The sequence below is a fragment of the Mauremys mutica genome, chromosome 20, assembly GCF_020497125.1.
Source record: "Mauremys mutica isolate MM-2020 ecotype Southern chromosome 20, ASM2049712v1, whole genome shotgun sequence".
NCBI lineage: Eukaryota > Metazoa > Chordata > Testudines > Geoemydidae > Mauremys > Mauremys mutica.
In genome coordinates, this window is record NC_059091.1 from 20921213 (window position 1) to 20944515 (window position 23303).

The 23303-nt window shown below is 52.5% G+C and overlaps 1 protein-coding gene across 2 annotated transcripts in view; it reads right to left on the reverse strand.

The window, feature by feature from the left end:
- The window catches only part of LOC123353432 (proto-oncogene vav-like), a 54971-nt gene that overhangs the window by 23684 nt on the left and 7984 nt on the right, over nt 1-23303 (reverse strand). For both annotated transcript variants that reach the window (XM_044994506.1, XM_044994505.1), the window contains exons 2-6: nt 13624-13740; nt 4248-4306; nt 3203-3268; nt 1927-2035; nt 1353-1448 (exon numbers count right to left, since the gene is read on the reverse strand). In XM_044994506.1, coding sequence (XP_044850441.1) covers nt 1353-1448; nt 1927-2035; nt 3203-3268; nt 4248-4306; nt 13624-13740 — 447 coding nt within the window. The remainder of the gene's footprint in view (nt 1-1352; nt 1449-1926; nt 2036-3202; nt 3269-4247; nt 4307-13623; nt 13741-23303) is intronic.

Here is a 23303-nt window from a genome sequence, read left to right on the forward strand (position 1 = left end):
GGAGGTTGCTGGGACTGCAGATGGGGTAGTGGGCAAGGAAACAGCATTGTCATTTAAAGTGGCCACCTTCCTGGAGAGAGTAAAGCATGTGCCTCTGTGATTCAGGGGTTCAAGGTCAAATGTGTACGCTAAAGGCTGAAGGTTAAAGTGGTCCAGGAGTTAAAGCTTCGTTCAATCCAAAGTTAAAGTGAGCTCAGTCTATTTAGCTCAACAAAGAGAAAGTTAAGGGGTGATGTGATTATGGCCAATAAGTACTGACATGGGAAACAAATAGTAGAGAACGGGCTGTTCTGTCTAGCAGAGAAAGGTCTAACATGATCCAATGGCTGGAAGTTGAAGCTAAACAAATTCAGACCGGAAACAAGGCGTAAACTTTTAACAGGGAGGGTAATTAACCATTGAAACAACTGGCCAAGGGTTGTGGTGGATTCTCCCATCACTTTTCAAATCAAAATTGGATGTTTTTGTAAAAGGTCTACTCTAGGTAGATCTCTTTGGCCTGCAACATCAAGGAGGTCAGACTAGATGATCACCATGGGCCTTTGTAGGCTTGGAATCTATCATTCTATGTCTCTAAGCTTGACGGTTAAAGTGATTCAGGAGTTAAAGGTTGGTCCACATTTTTCTGTTGACATTTTTTGGATGGAAAATTGGAGCGTTGACATTTTCACGGAAAGCGTCTGCCTTCCTCCAATATTTTCGATTTTTCTTTTTTGAGTCAGAAAACTGAAAAACGTCCTGCTTTGGACCAAAACTCTTTGAGGTGGTTTCTTTTCTTTTCATTTTTTCGTCAAAAACATGTCAGGTTTTTGATGAAAAAATCAAAATTGGTCACTGAAAACTGTGTTCTCAATTAAATGTTTTGCAGAACCCCCGGCATTTTTCTACCAGCTCTGGGGGAAAGCTCCTCTTCTCCTTAGGTATGGTGAGAACTAGCGGACTCATCCCCCATGGTGGGGCAGGTGTCTGTGTGGACTGAATCTGCCGCGTCTGGAGCTAAAAGCTGGTCGTAGAATCTTTCATATGGCTACATATGGTGCAGCCACTAAAGGGCTATACACTCTGTAGTCACTGCCTCCACCCCAAGTAGCACCATCGCAACCTTTGGCCTCATGCCGCCATTGGCTCTGACCCTCTTTCACGCCAACCTGGCCTTTTCAAGGGTGTCCTCCCAGCTCCTGCCGCCCACGCAGCCCTCCCATTAAGGGGGCAGGGGAAGCCAAACTGAGATGAGCCCCTTGTTTTCACCATGTCATACCTCTGCCTATGTCACCGGGGGAACGGTCCGCACCCCCAGCTGGCCGAGTGGCCAGCAGAGATGGCAGGACTGGTGGGCTGCCCACCTGCCGTACCTGGTAGATGGATTCTAGTGTGTCTGTGTATTTCTCCTCCGTCTGTCTGATTTCTTGAAGGCAGCAGTTCCGCTTATCCAGCTCTGTCATCTTCTGCTGCAGGAAGACACAGTGCAGATACTTGACATCCAGTAACCTTAACCCCGGGGGCCATATGCCCAGCTGGAGACCCCACGACCCTCCCCAAGCTAGTAATCGAACCCAGGGGCCCAGACTCAAAGCTCCCTTTACTCTAACCACTAGACTCCAGCTCTCTTCCCAAGCTGGGAACAAAGCTCAGGAGTGCTGACTCCCTCTCCTCTCTGCTCTACCCCCTGGACCCCACTCCCCTTCCAGGAGTCCTGACTGCCCTCCTCCTCCCTCTACATCTTACTCCTCTACCAGAGCTGGGAACAGAACCCAGGAGTCCTGACTCCCAGCCCCTGGCTTTGACCATTAGCTCACACTCCCCTCCCCCGAGAATGGAACCCAGGAGTCCTAGGATATCTCCACATGCTGAATACCTCAAGCCACCTTCAGGGTACAGCCCACTCCAGCAGCAGGGACTCAGCAACGCATCCTTCCTGTTACTTACTGGCATGACAACCGGCTCCGACCTCATCAGGTCTTCGTAGATTTCATCTCCTTCCGCCTCCTCATTCTCCACGCAGTCGTACAGGTCGTCATCTTCCTCCACCGTGTCACTAGGGAGTTGAGAGCGAGAAGGAAGCTCAGTGCCCTGGACCGGGTCTGACCCCTTATCTTGCAGAACAGTCCAGATGTTCAAACTCAAGGGCCAAAATTCAATATTTAGGCACCTAAATAAGTGGTCTGATTCTCAGAAGTGATGAGTTCCCCCAAGGGTTCCTCAACACCTTCTGATTAATATCTGCACAGACCCTGACTGAGATCAGGGCCCCCTTGTGCCAGGCGCTGCCCAGACTCCCACTGAGATCAGGGCCCCCATTGTGCCAGATGCTGCTAGGGTTGCCAGGTGTCTGGATTTTGACAGGAACACCTGGTCAAAAAGGGACTCTGGTGACTCCGGTCAGCACCACTGACCGAGCCGTTAAAAGTCCAGTTGGCAGGACTAGGCTCGTTACCTTGCTCCCCGGCCCCTAGATGTAGAGTTGGCCGGGGGGCTCCATGCAGTGCCCTCCACCCCAAGCGCTGGCTCTGCAGCTCCCATTGGCCGAGAACGGTGGCCAATGGGAGCTGTGGGAGCAGCACCTGCAGGAAGGGGCAGTGCGCAGAGCTGCCTGGCCGCACCTCCTCCTAGGAGATGAGGGACATATTGCCGCTTCTGGGAGTCGCCTGAGGTGAGCACCAAGATTGGGGTCCCCCTTGTGCTAGGCCAGTGTTTAATTTGTGCCAGGGCTGAGCCCCGGCGCCTCTGGGCCCGGCAGTTCAGAGCTCCGGCGCCTCTGGGCCCGGCAGTTCAGAGCCCCGGCGCCTCGGGGCCCGGCAGTTCAGAGCCCCGGCGCCTCGGGGCCCGGCAGTTCAGAGCCCCGGTGCCTCGGGGCCCGGCAGTTCAGAGCCCCGGCGCCTCGGGGCCCGGCAGTTCAGAGCCCCGGCACCTCCAGACTTGCCACATCAGTTATGAATGTAAAAAAATGGCTTGAGCCCCGGCACCTTTTTCATGACAAACTAAGCACCGTGTTGGACACTGCACAGACACATAATGAGAGAGTCCCCGCCCCGAAGAGTTTGCAATATAAACAGGCAAGACAAAGCCAAGAGCGTAGTCTCCATTTTCCAGAGGCAGAGTCGCCCAGTGGAAAAGCAGGGAACAGGACCCTTTTGAGTGCCAAGCCAATGCTCTTTCCAGGTCACCCCCTGTGGCTTTTGGTGACGACGCAGAGGGCACTTACTCAATCTGATCCGAAAGGTCACCGTAAATGTCGTTGTCCGCGACGCTGTCCTCGGTGGGGAAGGGCCTGAAAGAGGACAGAGCCGGCTCGTGATCAGGTTATAACGCGGGCAAGCCTCGTTCACGAACGTCTCCTCTCCTCTCTGACCCGTTTTACCCTCGCTGCCCCAGGTCCCAGCGGCACAGGGCTGCCCGCATCCCTGCCCCTGTCATGGAGCTGATCAGCCAGAAGGGGTCACTCAAGAGGCTGTCTGTGGGCAAACATCGACCGATGTCATGGTCAACCAAGATGGCCATTTACTAACCACATGACCACCACAGCTGATAACTTCTAATTGAGGGGAAGGGCTGGGAGGCAGGACTAGGCCCTCAGATATGGTTTGATGGGGAACAGTTTTCCTGTCCTGTAAATATTAGAGTTGAAAAATTTTCCCATATCGAATTGGGGACAAAAAGCTGCAATCTTGAAACTAGACCTGCATTGAGAAAAGTAAGGTTTTTTTTCATTTCAGGTGCATTGGAATGTTTTATTTCAATCATTTCAAATGTTTTGTTTAGACCAGCCAATTAAAACCTTTTTTTTAAAACCTGTCTAATTAGCTTCAATCTCCCAATGAAAAGTTGTTTCCAACTGGAGAACTGGGATTTTTCCATTTTGAAAATGTCCAAACGACACATTCTGACCATCTCAAAACTTTCTTCCGAGTCAGGAAGAATTGGGCTGACTTTCACAGCCAGTTTTGGAGTCAATGAATCAGCATTTTCCGATGAAAAAATGATTTATTGGAAAATTCCTACCCTCGATATCACCCAGTGTGGGACTCTGGATCCCTGGGTCCTGGATTCTAGACCCATGAAGGCTGCCTGATTAGGGCCATAAACTAGGATCCTTCTCAGCAAGGAGAGGCCACGTGATATTAATGAACTACCAGGCTTATTATCCCATCTACCAACACATTCCAAAGAGAAATGAAGCCACCCCACATATGCATATTCCAATTCCTTGCTGTAGCACTCAGCCGGGGTGCGTTGCCAACCTTACTTACATGATCCCTTTGGACTGAGCTATCTGAGTCCATGAGAGAATCGACAAGGTCTCGATCACCTGGGAGGGGAGAGAGGGGCATGTTACATCAGTGGACAAGATGGACAACTGCAGGGGTGGCAACAGAACCGTAGTGAGGGTGAACTGGACCCACAGAACCCGGATCGGAACTCCCCAAGGCTCTGGGAATGCAGCATTGCACCTTGAGAACGTTAAACTGAGAGCAATGGAGAGTAATCCCCCACCCACTGAGCGCAATGGAGACTCCCACTCCCAGGGGAGCTGCTGAATGCTCAGCACTGTTGCAAATATGGCCCCTTGGTGCTAAACCCCAGGGGTTTCCGTGCCCTGGGTTAAAATGAGCAGCAGGCTGGGGATCTTCCCAGGATTTTCCCAGCCCCAAAGCCTGTTGGGCCAGCTGACCTCAATCCCCAAATGTGTGGCTTTCCCAAAGTACAAAAATAAAAAAACAGAAATGTCTCTGTCCAGGGAGCTTTTATTCCAGAGAACAAGAAAGAACCAATGTAAAGTCTCCATGAAAGCGAGACGAACATGTACTCAGAGACGCAGGGTCTCTCACACACAAAGCCCCTTTGTAACACCCTGCATCTGGACTGCAACACAGAACAATAGCCGCCCAGCAGCTGTCTCTGCAGACAGATAAGGAGAACCCTCCTGGACACAGATCTTCTTTCAGGCACCATATATCGTACAAACAGCACCCCAATTATCTGGGGGCTTTGGGTGCTCCCCACTAACCCAAGACATTCACATTCTTGGGCTTCTTCTCTACACGTGGTTTAAAGGACTTTGTGACCCTTGGATTGAAAGGGGCAATATAAATCGATATTGAACTCCTGCTTCCAGAGTGCCCCCTGCTGCTGTGATTGGGAAAGCACCACAAAACCAAAGCTGGAGCTCCTCAAAGGCCAGCTGGGGACACCCACTCACTTCTCAGGAACCATTATTTATTATTGTTATTATATATTTGTGTTATAGTAGCACCTAGAGATCCCTGCGCGAGATCAGCCCCCCTATCCCATTGTTCCGGGCACTGCACGGACTCCCACTGAGATCAGGGCCCCGTTGTGCCGGGCACTGCACGGACCCCCACCGAGATCATGACCTCACCGTGCTGGGCACTGCAGAGTCACAGTAAAAGACAGTCCCTGCCCTGAAGAGTTTATAACCTAAATAGACAAAGGGTGGGTGGGGGAATAGAGACCCGAGGGGGAAAGCGACTTGCCCAAGGTCACCCAGCAGTTCAGTGGCAGGAAATGCTCCCACCCTTGCCCCCGAACTCTGGGGCAGTTCTCCAGACGCGCAGCAGCAGAGCTCTATTGAGGGTTACTTGAATTGTGAGCTCTGTGGAACAAGGAACTTCTTTTTGCTCCGTGTTTGTGCAGCACCTGGCACAGCAGGTCTTTGGTCCGTGACTTTAATAATTCTAGGCTCGACCCAGCAACACCGAGGTGACCCTAAGGGATACGCCAGGGCATCTAAACTGACTATTCCAGACCCAGAACGATGTCGCTGTGCTGCAGTGCGACATGGGAGCCCTGCAGGCGTTGCCCAGCGCGCTGGTCCTGCCAAGCAAATGTTGCAGCACTGACCGCCTGCCTTCTTCCCTAAGACGGAGCTGGAGCGTCGGGGCTGGCCGGGGAGGAAGGGAAGTGAGTATTTGGGGTGCGTATGGTGGGGCCTAACTTGCACCGTGGCTCCGGACGACTCTCCAAGATGGCTGCCTCATGAGCCAAACTCCCAAGTGACTCCAATCTAGGGTTGCCAGCCAGACAGTCCAGGCTTCACCCTTGTGTGTCCGGGTGCCATTTGGCAAGCCCTGAGGTCCTGCTTTTTGGTCGCGGGTGGGGGGAAGGTGGAGCAGGGGCTTTGCGGAAAGAGGCGGGGCCTTGGGGGTCCAGTTACCAGCCATTAGAAAGGTGGCACCCTACTCCAATTAACGCCAAAAGGGGACCAGGAGCAAGGGGGTGAGGCGTGATTGGGCACTCAATGGTCCACAGGCATCTTAAAGCCTCTCAAAGGGGGCAGGGCAGGGAGGAGAAAGGGGCAATCAGAGATAAGCTTTGTGTGATATCTTGGGACATTTGATCTGTGGTGCAGGTTATGTCACCTCAGACCGGCCTGTCTGGGAGGAAGCACAAAACTCTCCACTTCCTTCTTGGCCAAGACTATTTGACACACTATTTGACACACTCTCGGGCGTGCTGGGGGAGCTTTTCCCTTTTCCCTGTTCAGCAGGGTTCATGGGAGGCAGCTCCGGGGAGGGTGTCACTGTCACACAAGTCACTGAGAGGCAGCGGGGAGGTTGATTTACTAGCAGTGACCATGAAGCCTAGTGCATGGATGGGGGGCTTCAGGGACAGGCAACAGGAATGATCAGGAGCCTGGAAGAACTCTCCTATGAAGAGAGATTGAAGCGAACAGGAGGCAAATATACGGATATAGAATAAGGGATTCATAGATTATAAAGCCAGAAGGGACATTGAGATCAAGTGTGACAACTGGAGAAAAGAGAGGGGGAGTTAGACCAGCAAATGTTAAATGTTTTGGAAGAGAGAGAAACTCATCAGGGCACAAAACAACCCCTCACTATTGGGGATTAAGAGAAGATTTTCCCGAGGGGAGATTATCCCACATGAGCCTCTGCAGCGTGTGGTGCTGGACACTGTCTGAGGCAGAATACGGGACTAGATGGACTCTGAGTCTGACTGTTATTGTTATTTATTAGGAATATTATGGTAGCTCCTAGGAGCCCCAATCTTGGCCTAGGACCCCATTGTGCTAGGCACTGTACATTATTTATTCGGTGTATTACGGTAGTGCTAGAAGCTCCAGTCATAGATCAGGTGCTAAGTGTGCTAGGTGCTGTACAAACATACAACAAAAAGACAGTCCCTGCCCCAAAGAACTTTTTCAATCTGGCAGTTCCTATTTCATTTCCCCAAAGCCCAGTAAACTAGTAGCTCTCTTCCCTAGGTGCTTATCTGACCCCCACCAGTGTCATGTCCGAGCACCCCACAATCTTTACCACATTTACTCCCACAACACCCCCTGGATGGCAGAGCAGGGCTGTTATGCCCATTATACAGATAGGAACTGAGGCACAGAGATTTGCCCAAGGTCACACAGAGAAGCTGTGGCAGAGCAAGGAATCTAACCCCAGGCTCCTCAGCACTGCTCTGTCCTCAGCATCATTGTAGTAAGGGAATGTGGAGCATCAGCTGTTCTCAGCGTGCATGGGAAAGAGACCCCAGGTCAGGCTTCAGCCTCTCTTCTGAGGCTGCCAGCGTGGGGTGGGGCAAGATCAGTGCCAATTGCGAGGGTTTGGGATGCGGCCTGCTAGGATCTGGGCTGAGGCCCAGCAAACTCACTCCCACCAGGTTCTAATCTCCTCTCTACACGTATCCTTACAGGTATGCAGCCAGCTCCACTGTCGCCAAGGTCTCAAAAATGGAGCAAACTGAGCCCGTACCTATAATAGTAACAGCTAGTTCTCCTGGAGCACTTTTCATCTGTAGATCTCAAAGCCCTTTTCAAAGGAATCCGTATCACTATCCCTGCTGTACAGGTGGGGAAACTGAGGCACGGAGGTGCGGCAGTGACTTGCCCAAATTCATCCAGCAGGCCAGTGGCAGAGGTGAGATCCCCAGAAAAAGGAAATTACAGGACAGTTCAAACATCAAGCATGGGATTGCAACTGGCAATTTCTCACATGCTGACCTGGGCATCCTCCATCCCAAAGAGGCAATTCTCCATAGTCTAAAGGGGGAAACTGAGGCACGGGAGGTGGGGGCAGGGAAGCAACGTGCTTGCAGTCGTGTGATGAGTCAGTGGCAAAAATGGGAATAGAACCCAGACTCCCAGGCCCCCTGCTCTAACCACTTGAGGCCACTCCCCTCCCAGAACTGGATTTAGAACCCAGGAGTCCTGACTCCTAGCCCGCCCTGTTCTAAACCCTGCACTCCCCTCTCAAAGCTGGGGAGAGAACCCAGAAGCAGCTATTAGTCAAAACTAACTAACAAACGCTAGACCGCGGCACATAGGTAAGGAGACCATCGATCCATAGTTGGAAATGCCAGGCAAATAGGAGGCAGCTTGCTGAGTGGACAGCCCAGGGGACACTGAACCAGGGGATCTCCACAGCTTTCAGCATGAGTCTCTCCAGCTTCCACTACAGAAGCAGCTTCATTGCAGCTCTAACCAACCCACCATCTCTGTGGCTCAGGCACCGAACGGGGGACACGTAACACACTCTGATCACCCGAACCCCCTCCTGATGGAATCGGAACTGGGTCGACTGTGTGTGTGTCACATAGGCCCTATACTGCCAACAGCAAATGGCATTTCTGCCACTGTGCAGGTATCAGAGGATGACCTATAGCAATAATAGTATCATCTAGCGCTTTTCATCTCAAAGCACTTTGCAAAGGAAGCTAGGTTTGTTATCCCCCATTTTACAGAGGGGAAAACTGAGTCACGGGGAGGCAACATGATTTGCTCACAGTCACTGGCAAAGCTAGCACTAGAACACAGGTCTCCCAGGTCAGTGGTCTAACCACTAGACCACACTGCCTCATACTATCAGACTTTTATGGCCTCAAATATCACAATGTCTGAGCACCTGACTCTCTTTAATCTGTATTTATCCTCCCACAATCCTGGGAGATAAGGCAGTGTTATGATCCCCATCTGATAGCTAGGGGAGCAGATGCACAAGGAGATCTGCCCAAGGCCACTCAGGAAGCCTCTAGCAAAGCAGGGCCTTGCACTCAGCTGGGCAGTGAGTGCTCTAACCATTGCACCATCCCATCCCCGAGTCTCAGATCTGAAGCACCAGGGGTCTAACTTTGAGCCTCCACCCCTGTCACCGGGAAGCCCTCATCCCCCATGACCTGCAGCAGCATCACAGTACGCGGCCAGTACGTGACACACGCACCCAACCATTCAGCTCTGTGAAAGCCAGAGAAAGCTGCTGGCCCCAGCTCCTCTTCCACGCCCCAGCAGAACAGAAACTGAGCGAGCGGCCCAACCTCGACAGGATGCGAGATCTAAAAGAAAAACCACACACGGGCTGCAGCGCCAGAGCCGCAGAGACACAGCAAGCGCGTCTCGTGTGCAGTGAGAACGCGGCCTTCGCAGATCCACAGATTTTGGGACCAGACGAGACCATTCGAGCATCAGATCGAAGCTTGAGCCCAACCATTTGCGTTTGTCTAAAACATCTTCCAGAAAGGCTGTATCTGAAAACCACAAGAGATGGAGAATCCACCACTTAACTGGGGAGTTTCTGGCAATGAGTACCCCCCACACACTGTTTAAAATTGGTGCCTTGTTTCTAATTTGAATGAGTCTGGCTTTTCCCTTCCAGCCGCTGGTTCTTGCTGATCCTTTCTTCAATTGATTAAAGAGCCCTTTAATAGACGGTATTTTTCTTCTGCATCCGGGGGTACGTTGTCTACACTGTACATTCTGGTATGTCTACACTGCAGTCAAAGACCCATGGCACGACCGTGGCTGGCCCAGGTCAGTTGACTCGGGATTGCAGGGCTGTCAAATTGCAGTGCAGATGTTTGAGCTCGGGTTGGGGGTGGGTCTCGGAGCCCAGGGTCCAGCTTGAGCGTCTACACTGCTAGTTCTAGCCCCACAAGCCCGAGTCAGCTGGGCCAGGCTCTGAACCTTGCCGCCCTGGGTTTTATAATCGCAGTGTAGACGTCCCCCAAGCCTGGGCTCTGATTCAGGTTTGAGCCCAAGCCCCCCTTTTGTCTACACACAGATCAGTCTGACTCAGGTCAGCAAGCACTCCGCACCTAGACCCCTTTTAGGGGGCTGGGTCAGAGCCGAAGTCCTGTGGTGACTTGGGTCCAAGCCCTGTCATTTTGCAATGTGGACGCAGCTCAAGCCACAGATCCAAGTCGTGCAGTGCGAGCCGGGTCCAGCAACTGGCTTACGATGCAGTGTGGACAGTCAAGCTCGGGCTGGGAAACACTTTGTCCACAAACCTGGGTCCCACAGACCTGGCCTTCGTGTGCAGTGTAGACATACCCAGTGGGGTCAGGAGGGCTAGCGAGCCAGCTCTTCTTGGGGAAAGGTGGACACTCCCTAAAGAAACATTTCTCACATGTGGCCACCAGTGGCTTTACGTGCGGCCACGACAGTCTCCTGGGCGGTGCTGGGGGGGTGGAGGGCAAGGCATCACGCGCCCCCCCCCCCCGCTTTGTTGCTCCTGGATGCGCCGCCCTGCACGGCCTCTGGAGAGAGGTGGGGCACAACGGTGCAGGAGCAAGGTGAGTTCTTATCCACGTTGCAGGGCGGGGGCTGGGGGGCAGGCTCCAGTGGTGGGACTCCGGGAACCTGGCAATGGGGCCCCAGGCTCTGACTGTGGGGCAGCGGGTACTGACCCCTGCCCCCGGCTCTGGCCACGCGGCCCTGACCTCCAGCTGCGGGGCTCCTGCCCCTGGTTCCAGCTGAGTGGCAGCAAGCGCTGGCCCCCGGCTCCAGTCCCAGACTCCAGCCACGCACGCCTGGCTCCAGCCACGCACTCCTGGGCTCCAGCTCCAGGCTCTGGCCCTGCAGCAGCAGGCACTGGCCCCGGGCGCTGACCCACAGCTCCGGCTGCAAAGCAGCGGGCTCCGATCCCTGGCTCCGGCCATGCGGTTCCTGTCCCCAGCTCCAGGTTCTGGTTGCGGGTACTAAGCCCCGGCCCTGGCCACATGGCAGCAGATACCAGGCCCTGGCTCTGGCCACACGACAGTGGGGCTCATCTTCCCTCCTCCCCCCGGCCCCCCCGGACCCAGCTGCCTTCCTGGCCTCCCATCCATCCCCTGCATTGCGGGCCCCCGCTGCCTCCCCTTTCCATCCCCCCACGCCCCATCCAGAGCTTAATAGGTCCTGGGACTTGCTGCGGAAAGTGATATTAACAAACATGCAAGTATCACTTTTCACAGCAGACTTACTAGGGATCTGTGAAAAGTGCTACTTGTATGTTTGTTAATATCACTTACCACTTTTCCTAGCCTCCCAGGTAGCTACTAAGTGTGCTGTGACGTTAACAAACATAGAAAGGTCACTTTTCACAGCAAGCCCCAGGACCCATTAAGCCCTGGATGAGGGGCCAAAGCGGGAGGCAGCATTATCTTTGTTACTGAGTCTGCCAAAAACCCCTACAAATATAAATGACAGTGATCTGGAGGTGACTCTGTGCATATTTAATTGTTTTTCCTAAAGTTAATTAAGTGTTTTAGGGGGGAAAGTGTCAGTGCGGCCACCACTGAGAGTTGGTGGCCACACACTGACGCCACCAAACAATTGCTGTGAGAACCCCTACCCTAAAGGGAGCCGATTTATTGTCCAACAAATACGTACGCAAAGCACTTTACAATAGTGAGCCATTTACTCCATTTTTTAGTTGGGGAAACTGAGGCACAGAGCAATTGTAGCATCTTCAAGGTCTCACAATAACAGAGTCAGGAATAGAACCCACAGCTCGTGAGGGTTAGTCCACTGCTCTAGCCACTAGACCATACTGCTCGGGGAGGCAAGTGGCTTTCCTTGAAGACTCCTTGAATGCGGTCAGGCTTGACAAAGCCCTGGCTGCGATGATTTAGTTGGGAATCGGTCCTGCTCTGAGCAGGGGGTTGGACTAGATACCTCCTGAGGTCCCTTCCAACCCTGATATTCTATGATTCTATGTCCCAGCCTTGCAATGGCCTTGGCTGCACTGATAAATTCAGTATGGCCAGCCCCAAGCCTTCAAAAATCAGGAGCCAGGTTCCAAAACAAGCACCAGATTGTCTTACACATCACAAGATTTAAAAACAATAATACTCCATTTGGGGGTTTTTCCAGATCTTTTGTTCAGAAAAGGGAAAAATTCAATAAAAAGTTGGACAATTATTTAAAAAAAAAGTCAATAATAATTTTGGTAAAAATGTCACTAAAATTTTCACCCCCAAATTCATCAATATTTTCACTTTTTTTTCCAAATATTGTCCCCCTAACTCACTAGTATTTCTTGAAGATTTTTATTAATATTTTCCCCAAAAATCTTTGTGCATTTTCCCAAATCTCTCCCCCCCCCAAAAATCACTAAAAGTGTCCTGAATATTTTCAGTAATATTGCCACACAATTTTCCACCAGTATCGCCACCCAAAAGTTCACTAATGTTTTTATACACAAAAGCCACTTACGTTTTCAAGAAAATCTTCCCTAATATTTTCATGACAATTTTCAGCATTATCGCACAATTGGTCACTAAAGTTTCCACCGACATATTCACACACAAAAAGTCACCCCAAAAAAATCACAAATATTTTTTGTGCAAATGGGTCTGTTTGGATCCATGGTGATATTTTTCACCAAATTGGTTCACGGCTTCTCAAGCCGTGCTATTTAACCACTCATTACGGCACCTGCTAAGTGCTAGCGGTGACTCATTGAGGCTGGGGTTAGGGGGCAGGGGAGCAGGGTTTGGGAGGAGTCTGACTCTTTCTGAAACTATTTGAGAAACCTCAGGTGTAAAAAGAAACTGAAAAAAACCAAAAACAGGTTCCACTTCTCTCGTGTGGGTGGATGGGGGAGAGGCAAGCATGGGGCACTGGGTCTCACTATGGCACACTAAACACACAAAGGGCCCATTTATTCGGCTGTGGGCAATGGTTATACTGTACACTGTCTAAACAGCAGTGGGGGGTACGTTAGAACAAGGCGTGGAGCGGATGGGAGTCAGGACTCCTGGGTTCTATCCACAGCTCTGGGAGAGGGGTGGGGGCTAGTGTTTGGAGCGGGGGGGGCACCAGGGAGCCAGGGCTCTTGAGTTCTTTCTCCAGCTCTGGGAGGGGAAGGCAGTGGGGTGTAGTGGTTACAGCAGGGAGACTGGGAGTCAGGACTCCTGGGTTCTATTGCCAGCTCTGGGAGGGGAGTGGTGTCTAGTGGTTATGGGAGGGGGGGTAGCACTGGGAGCCAGGTCTTGTGGGTTCATCACCAGCTCTGAGAGCGAGTGTGGTTTAGTGGTTAGAGAGGGACACTAGGCACGAGGATTTTTGGCTTTACGGCTGATGCTCTGTGCAGCCCTTTGACAAGACACTTCCCCTCTTTGAGCCTCGGTTTCCCCACACGCCATCTCAGAGTTGAGAACAAGATTGGGGAGTTGTTCCCTGCTCTGCCACCGACTCCCTGTCGTGGGCAAGTCATTTAGCCGCCCTGTGCCTCGTTTCCCCACCTTAACACGAGGACATTAGCACTTCCCTGCCATGCAATGGGGTTGCGAGGAAAAATGCATTAAAGACTGTGAGTCGCCCAGATGCCACAATGACGGGCACCAAATAGAAACCAATCAATAATCCAACCAAAGACTGACCTTCCCGAAATCCCGCACGTCGAAGAGATCGAAGACTTCAAAGAGCTCGTTCTTGCGCAGGCCGAACTTATCGCAGCAGGTGGAGAGGAAGGTGCGGATGTTCTTGAGACACAGGAACTGAAAAGGAAACAGGAGTTGATGCTTAATCTGCGAGCTCATTGGGGCAGGGACTTCCCTTTTATGGCCGCATGCCTGTGGCAGCCCCATAGGGCCCTGATCCCTGACGGGGGGCCCAGGGGCTGCTGCATTACATATGCATGGTAATAAATTAGGGGCGGCAGGCCTTTTCCTCACCGGTGCCGCCTCTGTACTGGGTCTGGTGGCCACCAGTAAAGCAGCATCGTATCCCACCATTCAATCCCCAGGACATGAGCCTGCTATGGGCCGGCTCATCTGCTGGAGCCCTCAGCTCGGCCCCTGTCTTGGCAGCCTCTGTGCAGGGTTTGTCAAGGGGAGAGCAGAACTCGAGAGAGGGGGATCTGGGAATGGTGACAGGGCAGTCCCAGGAGACAGGAAGTCGGAGGGTCAGACAGAAGGTCTGGCTAGATTTGCCTGGCTTAAGAAGGGTTAGTGGAGCTCTGAGGAAGGAAGCCTACAAGGCTGAAGAGAGGCTTCCCGAGTCCCAGCCACTTCCCACATAGACAGAGGGTGGTGGGCTCCGGGGGGGGTGGGGGTGGAGTGGCTTGGGTGGCCACACCAGCCACCCAAGCAGCAAAGGTTGGTGCTGGGAGATGACATTGGACACAGCCAGGTCATGACACAATATTTGCAAATGAAGAAGACGCTTAAGACAGAGCGACACAGATAGGGTGAGATGAGCAGTTTCTGTGCATAAACCTGTTTCTTTAATGCTTCCAGCTCCATGTTGGATTAGATTTGTTCTTAGTGTAATGAATATGATGCTTTATTTTCACTATCTGCAAGCCTATGGCCTAGTCTACACTAAACACTTAGGTCGACCCAGCTACATAGCGCAGGCGTGTGAAAAATCCACTCCCCTGAACGGCGTAGTTAAGCTGACCTAACTCCTAATGTAGACAGCACTAGGTTGATGGAAGAATTCATTTGACCTCCTGTATAAAACAGGCCATAAAACTTCCCCAGAGTAATTCCTAGAGCAGATCTTCTAGGAGAAACATCCTCATTCCCAGAGACTTGGGCCCAGACCATCAGAGGTATTTGAGCTCCTAACTTCCACTGAAATCAATAGGAATTGGGTGCTGAAATACCTTCCAGAAGCTGTGCCTCGGGGACTGCCTGGGGGCAGCGAAAAGGCTGGGGGGGCTATCAACCCCTTCCCAATCCCTGCATTCTGAGGCCCTGCCTGGCCACTGGCATCATTTAGAGCAGCCTCAAGGCTGCTCTAACACTTCCTCTGCTCCACTAGGAAGCTGAAAATAGCTGTAGTGCAGTACGTTCTGGCCATGAGGCTGGGAACACGGTAGCTGTAGGACTCTTACTAGTTCCACACTGGTCCCCTCTGTGGGGAGATTCTCAGGGGGGCTGTTTCCACCTGCTTTAAGGCCCCTCTATGCTGCACCAGTGTAGCTACACCGGTGGCTTAAAAGTCTGAGCCTTGAAATAGACTGAGAGGTGTCTCCAAAGCACTGTGAGGTCTCAGTGGTTAGATGCAACCCGTGAGACATTCAAAGCTGGCCTGAGATTTGTGTCTACTAGTTGCTCCCAGAAGAGATGGCTTAGACTCCTGGCCTGCGTGTGCTCTGAATGCAAAACCCGCGTGGTGCTGCTGAAACAGCTAAGCTTCGGCCCTTCATTGTAGCCAGTCGGAGCTACCAACTCTCCCAGGGGATCTGCTCTTGGAAGGCTTGAAGGCTGAACCGAAGCTAGACTGGATACAGGTTTTCCCGTCTTGTGAAAAAAAATTGAGATTCCAAACAATTTGCGTGTCCCAAATTGGGTGAAAAGTCAAAAACCTTGGAAATGTTATGGAATGAATTTCCAAAACTTTTCTCTCTTCGGGCTGATTGAAATGTTTCATTTCAACTTCCCCCATCTCGTAAATTTCAAAACAAAAAGGTGTTTTGACCCTTTCCTGCAAAAACTTTCATGGGATTGGCATTTTGACAAAAAAGTCTCGTCCCAAAACTCCTGAAAAACCTGAATACAAAAATCCATTCGGGGCAATCGAAACAGTTCCTTGTGATGATTTCAAAATGTTTCATTTCCATTTAATTTTTTTAAATTCTAATCATCTTAAATTTTGAAACCAAAAGTCATTTTGAGCTGGAAAAAAATGGAATTTTCCATTTCGAAGCATTTTGAGATTTTCAAAACCATTTTTTCCCCCCAACATTTTTTCCAACTGAGAAATTTGTCAGTATTGATCCTTTCCCGTGGAAAGTTACGACTGGCATTTTCCAACACAAAAAAAAAAGCTTAACTGAAAATTCGTAGCCAGCTCTACCCTGTACCTTCCCACGTGGACACCACCATGCAGAACAGAGCACCATCACTTGAAGAATGGACAGTGGCAAGGGGACGTATCCTCTTCCATTTGCCGACCTCAAATCCCTCAGGAGACCCTCCACCTTGACCTCAGTCTTTGGCACTTCAATTTCCTTGATCATCTGCCCCATTATCCTGGTGTCCCCAACCCCTACACAACATGCGTCTCCCCAGCCCCGTCCCGGACTTCCTATCTCCCTCTCCAGGCCACGCCCTCTCCCATGGCGGTTAGGCCGTTTCACACTTTAACCACAATTGTCCCCTTCCTGCCAACTTTCTCTCTCACGCCGGCTCCATCTTACCTCGAGTGGCAGTCTGGGCTAGTGGATAGGGCACCAGGCTAGGGCTTAGTAAACACGCGTTCCATTCCCAGCTCTTCCACTAGCTTACTAAGTGATGCTGGGCAAATCGCTTCGCCTTGTCGTGCCTCAGTTTCCCCTCCCACCTTGAGACTATAAACCCTTTGGGGCAGGTGCTGCCTCATGTGTATACAACACCCCCACAGTGAAACCCTGATCTTGGTCAATATCTCTAGCTGTTACTGTAATACTCAATAGCTTCATGAACCTGCTTTCCCATCTTATAATCTTGGGAGTCATCCTTAACCTTCCGTGTCTCCTTGCATTGCTGTCCCCTTCAAAAGTTTGCCAGAAGAAGCCCACTTTCCTGTGGTGTAAAGGAATAGGGTGGTATCCCTTTAAATACTGAGGGAGCCCTCTGATGGTGCACACTATGTTCCGTGTTTTAGAAGCCACCAGAAACCAGCCAGAGCAAGCGGTGTGGCCGAAGCTGGGCCTTACGTGTTTGTATATATGCAGTGAACACAATAGGTTATTTGGTTATGCCCACACGGTTCCTTCACAGTCTGTTTTGTGTAAAGAGCAGAAGGCAAAACACGTGGCCTGGGAGCTCATCCTCCGAGATTCAGCAGAGATTTGAGCTGAGCTCTGCTGAAAACCTGGCCACCTAGTCCGGTGCCTAAGTGGGAGCCCAGATCTTTGGAAATCTGGCTCCAGTTTGACTAGGAGCTCAACACAGGTCACCAGTGGATGGCCTGGTGTTATGCAGGAGAGCAGACTAGATGATCTAATGGTCCCTCCTCATCTGAAAATCTATGGTGATGAATTTCATTCCCCCGCCCTCAGCCAGTGAATTGGAGACCTAGATATAAAAATTCCAGACCACCATGGCCAACAACTCCTCCAAACACCTGCTTCTGCTGTTCATCCCCATTGAGGTGGAGGGTCACACGCTGGCTGTTGCAGAATGGGACCTATGACACATACTTGGACAGATCTTACATTTCAGCCATGATGCAACAGGCTTTTTAAAGCCTCAACGTGGCTGCCATAAGACCAGGCTGGGAATTTTGACAGGGTCTCCATCCATCCTCCCTGCAGCCCAGGCAGGAAGCTGTCAGGGTCAGCAGATCAGGAGAGAAGATCTACTGGTGGACTGTCTTTGCAGCTATCCAGCTGCAGTGGTTCATCACATCAGCTCCACTGCTATGGCTGCTCCTTGAATGGCCTTTACCCCAAAGACACAAAAGCCTCCAGAAATGATCCGGGCAGTACAGATTCATAAAATAGCCTTTTTGCCGTTCTAGGCAAATGGTCCAGGTTTAAGGTTTGCATAACAAATTGTGTGTGTGTGTGCATGGCATTGTTAAAGGGGAAAAAAATACGCATTATGTTTCAAAGCACACAAGGAAAGCTGGACAGCCCAGGGGCATCAAGGTTTGGAACCCTGTATGGAAGGTAGAGCTATTTCTCCTGATTCACCCTGGCAGCCAGAACAGGTGGGTCCTGTAGCAGGGTGGACCCTGCTCCTGCCCGAAGGGGTTTAAAAAGTGGCCTGGCAGGGCTTGAGAAGACAGCCTTCAGGCTAGGCTGATTGGGGAAGTGGCTGCAGCTGGGGGCCACGCCCCAAACAGAGCAACCGGGCCTTATAAGAAGGCCAGGGAAGCCAGGAGCCAGACAGTCTCTCTCTGGCTATAGAGAGAGATGGGCCTGGCTGCTTAGGAGCTTGAGACTAGATACCTGAGTGCAGCAGGGCTGGGGAAGGCTGAGGAGCTGGGAAGCTCCAGCCTAGAGAGCCCCAGGCTGCGGCCTAGCAGTGGGCCAACAGGTACTGGGGGTTGCAGGGGGCAACCCAGGGGTAGGTCCAAACCCAACTTTGCCTGTGATGAGTAGGCTGATACTGCAGTCTGCCCCAGAGGGTGGGGCTAGACAATGACTGGCAGTAGCCAAATACTGAGGCAAGGTAGGGATAGAGGGTGAGGGTTCCCTGAGAGAGAAAGGGAGACCCAGAGAGAAAGGGGTTGCTGCTAGGGGGCAGCGCCCCATGTAAAAGGGCACCGGGTCCAGGGAGGGACACAGGGGGCCTACGAACAGGTGGATCACAAGCCTGCAGAGGGTGCTCCGGGGCTGGACTGAGCTAAATTCGCAGAGCAACCAGCAGGAGGCGCCGCAGGGATGAGTCGACCCGTTTACAGTCCTTTTATTACCAGCTCAGGAGTATTGAAGGGTTTGAATGTCCTGCTATCAAGTACCAAGACCCTTTCGCAGAGATGCAGGGCTACTTCTGCTGACACATCCTGATGCCAGGACCATGCTGAGAAATATCTCTGCCAATTCACCCCAATGCCAAGAGGCAGAGCTACTTTTGCTGAGTCACCCCAACGCCATGTCCCTGCACAGAGAGGTGGAACTATGTCATCACCTTCGCACCACCCTCACAGATCATGCTCAGAAATGCAGCACTATTTCTGCTGACTCACTCTTGCTGCCAGACCAGATGGGCCCTATTAATTCCAACATGGGAGTATGAAAAGGCATGTGCATCCCAGAGAGAATTAAGGTTAGGAACTGAGGAGGTTTTATAAAAAGAAACAGTCAAGCTCAAGAGGAAAGCTTAGGTTGACGTTTATATTTTGGTGTTGTTCAGATGAGGAAAGGGACAAGCACTGAGAGAAGCCCTGGTTGTGTGTTGGTGCTGAAGAGGCTACAGGGAGGAAATACTTTAATGTACCCCCACTAGTCTCTCATCCCAAGGACCAATCAGATCTGGTCATGCTTAGCTTCCAAAATCATAGAATAATCCCCCTTGTCAGCATGTTATTACAGATCCTAGTCTGCCCCTGATCCACAGAGGATATGAGTCTATTACAGCACAAGCTAGCTCAGGCTACAGAAGCTTATTTTTTACACTCTGGAGGTTTCCAGGTCTGTCCCCAGTGTGTCAGTCAAAATGTTGGCCATCATGTTAACATTGCTTGAGACAAGAGCCGATCGGGAACTTTTCAGGAGAACGTTTTTTCGCTGACAAAATACATCTTAGTCAAAACCAAAACTTTTCACAGAAAAGGGTTGGTTTTGACAATGATCTCTGCTAAGAAAAACAGGTGAACGAGGTTTTCGACTTTAAAAAAAAAAGGTTGAAAAAAGTTCTGAAGTCGTCAAAAGGTTCCGTGTCGACATGAAAAATTTCTCAAGGAAAATTCTGGTTTCTTCTTCGAAAATGTACGCGAATTAGAGTTGAAAAAAATTGCTTTTCAATCCAATAAGGGATGAAATCAAAATGAAACATTTCAAAATGATTGAAACCGAAATATTTCGATTGACCTGAACTGGGGAGTGGGGGGGCAGACCTGGATTATCGGTTTGTGAAGTTTTTCAAGATTTCAACCCAATTCGGGGGAGGAAACTTTTGCAGGGAACCATGTCCTAGCCCTCTGAGGCCTGACCCAGGCTGAGGCCCGGAGCAAGGGGAAGCCCTGCGATATCTTTGGTGACGATGCGCCCACAGGCTCTGGATCGTAGAAGGGGCGTGTGTTTGGCCTGGCCTATGGCGGAATTCTGATTTTAAACACCCAGGAGCTTTGCGGGCGCTCACATTTGCGGGGGGTCTCCAGTTTGAGGGGATGGGGACACTCGGGTCAAGAAGCAAGGCCTAGCTCCACCCCATCTCCCACAGGGACGCCTGGCTGCAGGCCCCCCACCCCAGCGCCGGCCGGGGGGGGGAGGGGGCGCTCCACAGGAGCTGAGCCACTTCTGCTCTTTAAAATCACTTGTGTTCTCTCCTCCACCCCTGGATTCCCTCCCCCGCTCCTTCCTCTTCCTCTCCCCTGCACCTCCCCCAGTGTACCCTCCCCTCCCCCTACTTCCTTTTCCTCACCCCTTCGCCTCCCCCTTCCCCTGCCTGCCTCCTCTCCTCTAAACTTCCTCCTTCCCCGCTCCTCCTCTCCCCATTTACAGTAACTGGAAGCTTCACAGGCCCCGCCAGCGAGCTCATTCACAGCCCAGCGTCACTGGGCCAGCTAAAGCCACAGAGCCGGCCGCAAGCTGAGCTCATCAGCCACAAATATGCCCCCGACTCCCTGGTTTCGCTTTCGTCTCCTTGCTGAATTTCAAGGACCCCGAGTTCGAAAGAGAAACTGGGGGAGGGGGCGCGCCAGACCCAGACCCCCGGATTGGCATGCGCCCAGCTCTGGGGGAACGCCTGGGCTAGAACAGGCCAAAGATTCCAGAGCTGAACTCAGTGTAACCGGGCCGCTCCCAACCCTGGGGTGACGGGAACCAGCTCTGCTGCTTGGGGAATGCCCAGGGTGGGGGTGGTTAAGTGGCTTTATGCACTCCCTTGCATTCCCTGGACACTGGGGCTCCTGGCATCAGTGAGAGCAACCTCGGGGCTGCTCTAACTCATGCTCTGCCCCCTACAGGCCCAAGGGGAATAGGGAATAGCCACAGTCCAATCCACTCCCGACAGCAGGGGCTGGAGGCTCCCTGCACTGGAAGGATTCTCAGGGGCCAGAGCAATCAGAAGGATCTTAGCATAAGCAAGAATCCAGTGGGTCAAAACTCATCTCTCGTTTGACTCCACCGAACTCAACAGAGCACTAATGGACAGAGGAGCCGAGAGGGATTGTAGCCTGGGAAATTTCACGGCCGCGGGATAGTTCAAGGGGAGAAGGAGCAAACCTTAATTCAGTAAACATCAGCAGTGTATCCCAGACAGGAAGGCTCATCCAGGGGCAAAGGCGTTAACGTTCGATTTGGGAGACACAGGGTCAATTCCTAGCTCCGCTCCAGACTCCCTGGGTGACTGTGGGCAGGTCACGCAATCTCTCTGCGCCTCAGTTTCCCCATCTGTATCCGAAGGATAATAGCACTGCCCTGTCTCACGGGATGTTGGAATAAATGCATTAAAGACTGGGAGGTGCTCAGATACGACAGTGATGGGGGCCAGCGAAGTACCTTACTTAGCTATTACCCAGGACCCCATTGTGCTTGGCGCTGTACATGCACAGAGCGAAAACACAGTCCCTGCCCCCAAAGACCTCACAATCTGAAGCTTGAAACTATGAAACCTAAAGGCACAGACATTAAAAGGCACATAAAGAGAACCCCCACCTTTTTATTATTTAAAAACTCAGGATTTTAAAGCCAATCTCATGATATTTTTTTTTTGGATGGGGCTGCACTGTATTTTTTGGAAGACATGGGGCCGGCGACGTTGCGTGGGACGTGGTAACGTCGCAGCCAGGCTGACAAGGCTGTGTGGGGACCGGCAATGCCATGCTGGGGCTGGCGACGCTGCCTAGGGGCTGACAGAGCGAGGCCGCATGGGCGCTGGTGAGGCTGCACCAGGACTGGCGATGCCCGGTTGGGTGGTGCAAGATCCACTGAGGGCCCATGCTCCCTTGCGCCAGCCACATCTCTTTACGACTGGGGAGGGCTGGGCCGGAAACAGGAAGCTCTGCATCAGAACGGCTTCCTCCTCCCCCGACCCCACGCTGGGGAAATTGGCTACCGCAGAGAGCAACCAATGAGCGCAACAGGGCTGGCGTTTGCCTCTGACTGCATCTGCACAGCCTGGGCTGGGGATGTCCCATATCAGACCTATCCAGTCGGTGCTGTGCTGCCTGGAGCGCACGCTTAGCGGCAAGTGAATCCAGACAGAGTCTGAGCCAGCGGCTCGGCAGTGTCCATTATATCATTGGTGTCAGTTACACCAGCTTGGACCCCACCCCTCGCGCCTGATTCTCAGTTACCCCATTCCCCTGCCTTGGGTAGAAATGGTGGCGGCGCCTTTAAACTACCTTTGTGCTCCCCATATTCTGGGCCCTGCCCGGCTTCTGCTCCAAGTTAGAGCAGCCTCAGGGCTGCTCTACCTCAATGGCCCCTGGGAAGCAAAGAACAGCTGCAGCGCAGAGCACTCTAGCCATGCCACTGCTCCACCCACTGTGGGAGCAGAGTCTGCCCCTTCCACCAGATCCACCGGGTGGGGAGGCCCCAACATGGGTGGAGGGGATGCTCAGGGGGAGGGGGGTCGTACACTCCCGAAGCAGCCTAAAAGGCCCTTAGCATCACCAAGAATCAAGCCCCCGGGGCCTCCAGCTGCCTCACTGGGACGAGCAGAGGGCTACGAGCAGCCCCAATGCAGGATGCTAATGGAGTTGCAGCAGGGCCAAGCTGAACCTTGGGGTAAGTCCCAGCAGCGCCATGCTCCTGCCTCCCTCGCTCTTAGCGATTCAGGTGCTCGGTGCAGAGTCCCGCTCTCCTCGCGAAGTCTGACCTTAGCCAGGCTGGGTCTGGGCTGCAGAGACCCATCTCCTCTCTCTGCGGCTGCTCTGGAGACAGGCTCCTCTGGGGCTCGGGGGCCTTGCGCTAGCTGGAAACCACCTGCTCTGACGGTAGCTGCCCTTTCAGAAACCCCAGAGCTCTGAGGTCTCCACGCCCCCGCAGGGCTCTGAGCACGCTCCCCAAAGGGAATCAGAGCACAAGGCGAGTTCCCAGGTGATAGCCGGTCCTCACTGCAGAGGCAACCTTTCCAGCCTGGACCCCCAACCCCGCTTCCGGTTCCATCCACACACAAACCCCGCCCAGCTGGCCCGGCAGGTTAGAGCCGGGTGCCACTTGCACTTTGCAGTGCGGATGCAGGTTAAAACCTCTCTAGTCCTCCAAGGCCCTCCCACCCTTCCCCCCGTGTGCCCGCAAGGGCAGACAAGTTCTCCCACGAGGATCAGAGCTTAGCGCCACGCTGAGATCCCCGGGCGTGTGCCTGCAGCCGTTCGAGCAGCACGCGGCCAAGCGCCGCAGCAGCAGCAGCGAGGGGTGGACCAGTAACTGGGGTCGGGCTGCGCTGCTCCCACCCGGGCTAGGTTGAGCCTATCAGCCGGGCTAGCTCTGCAGTGAAGCCCCATCTGGGGTCGG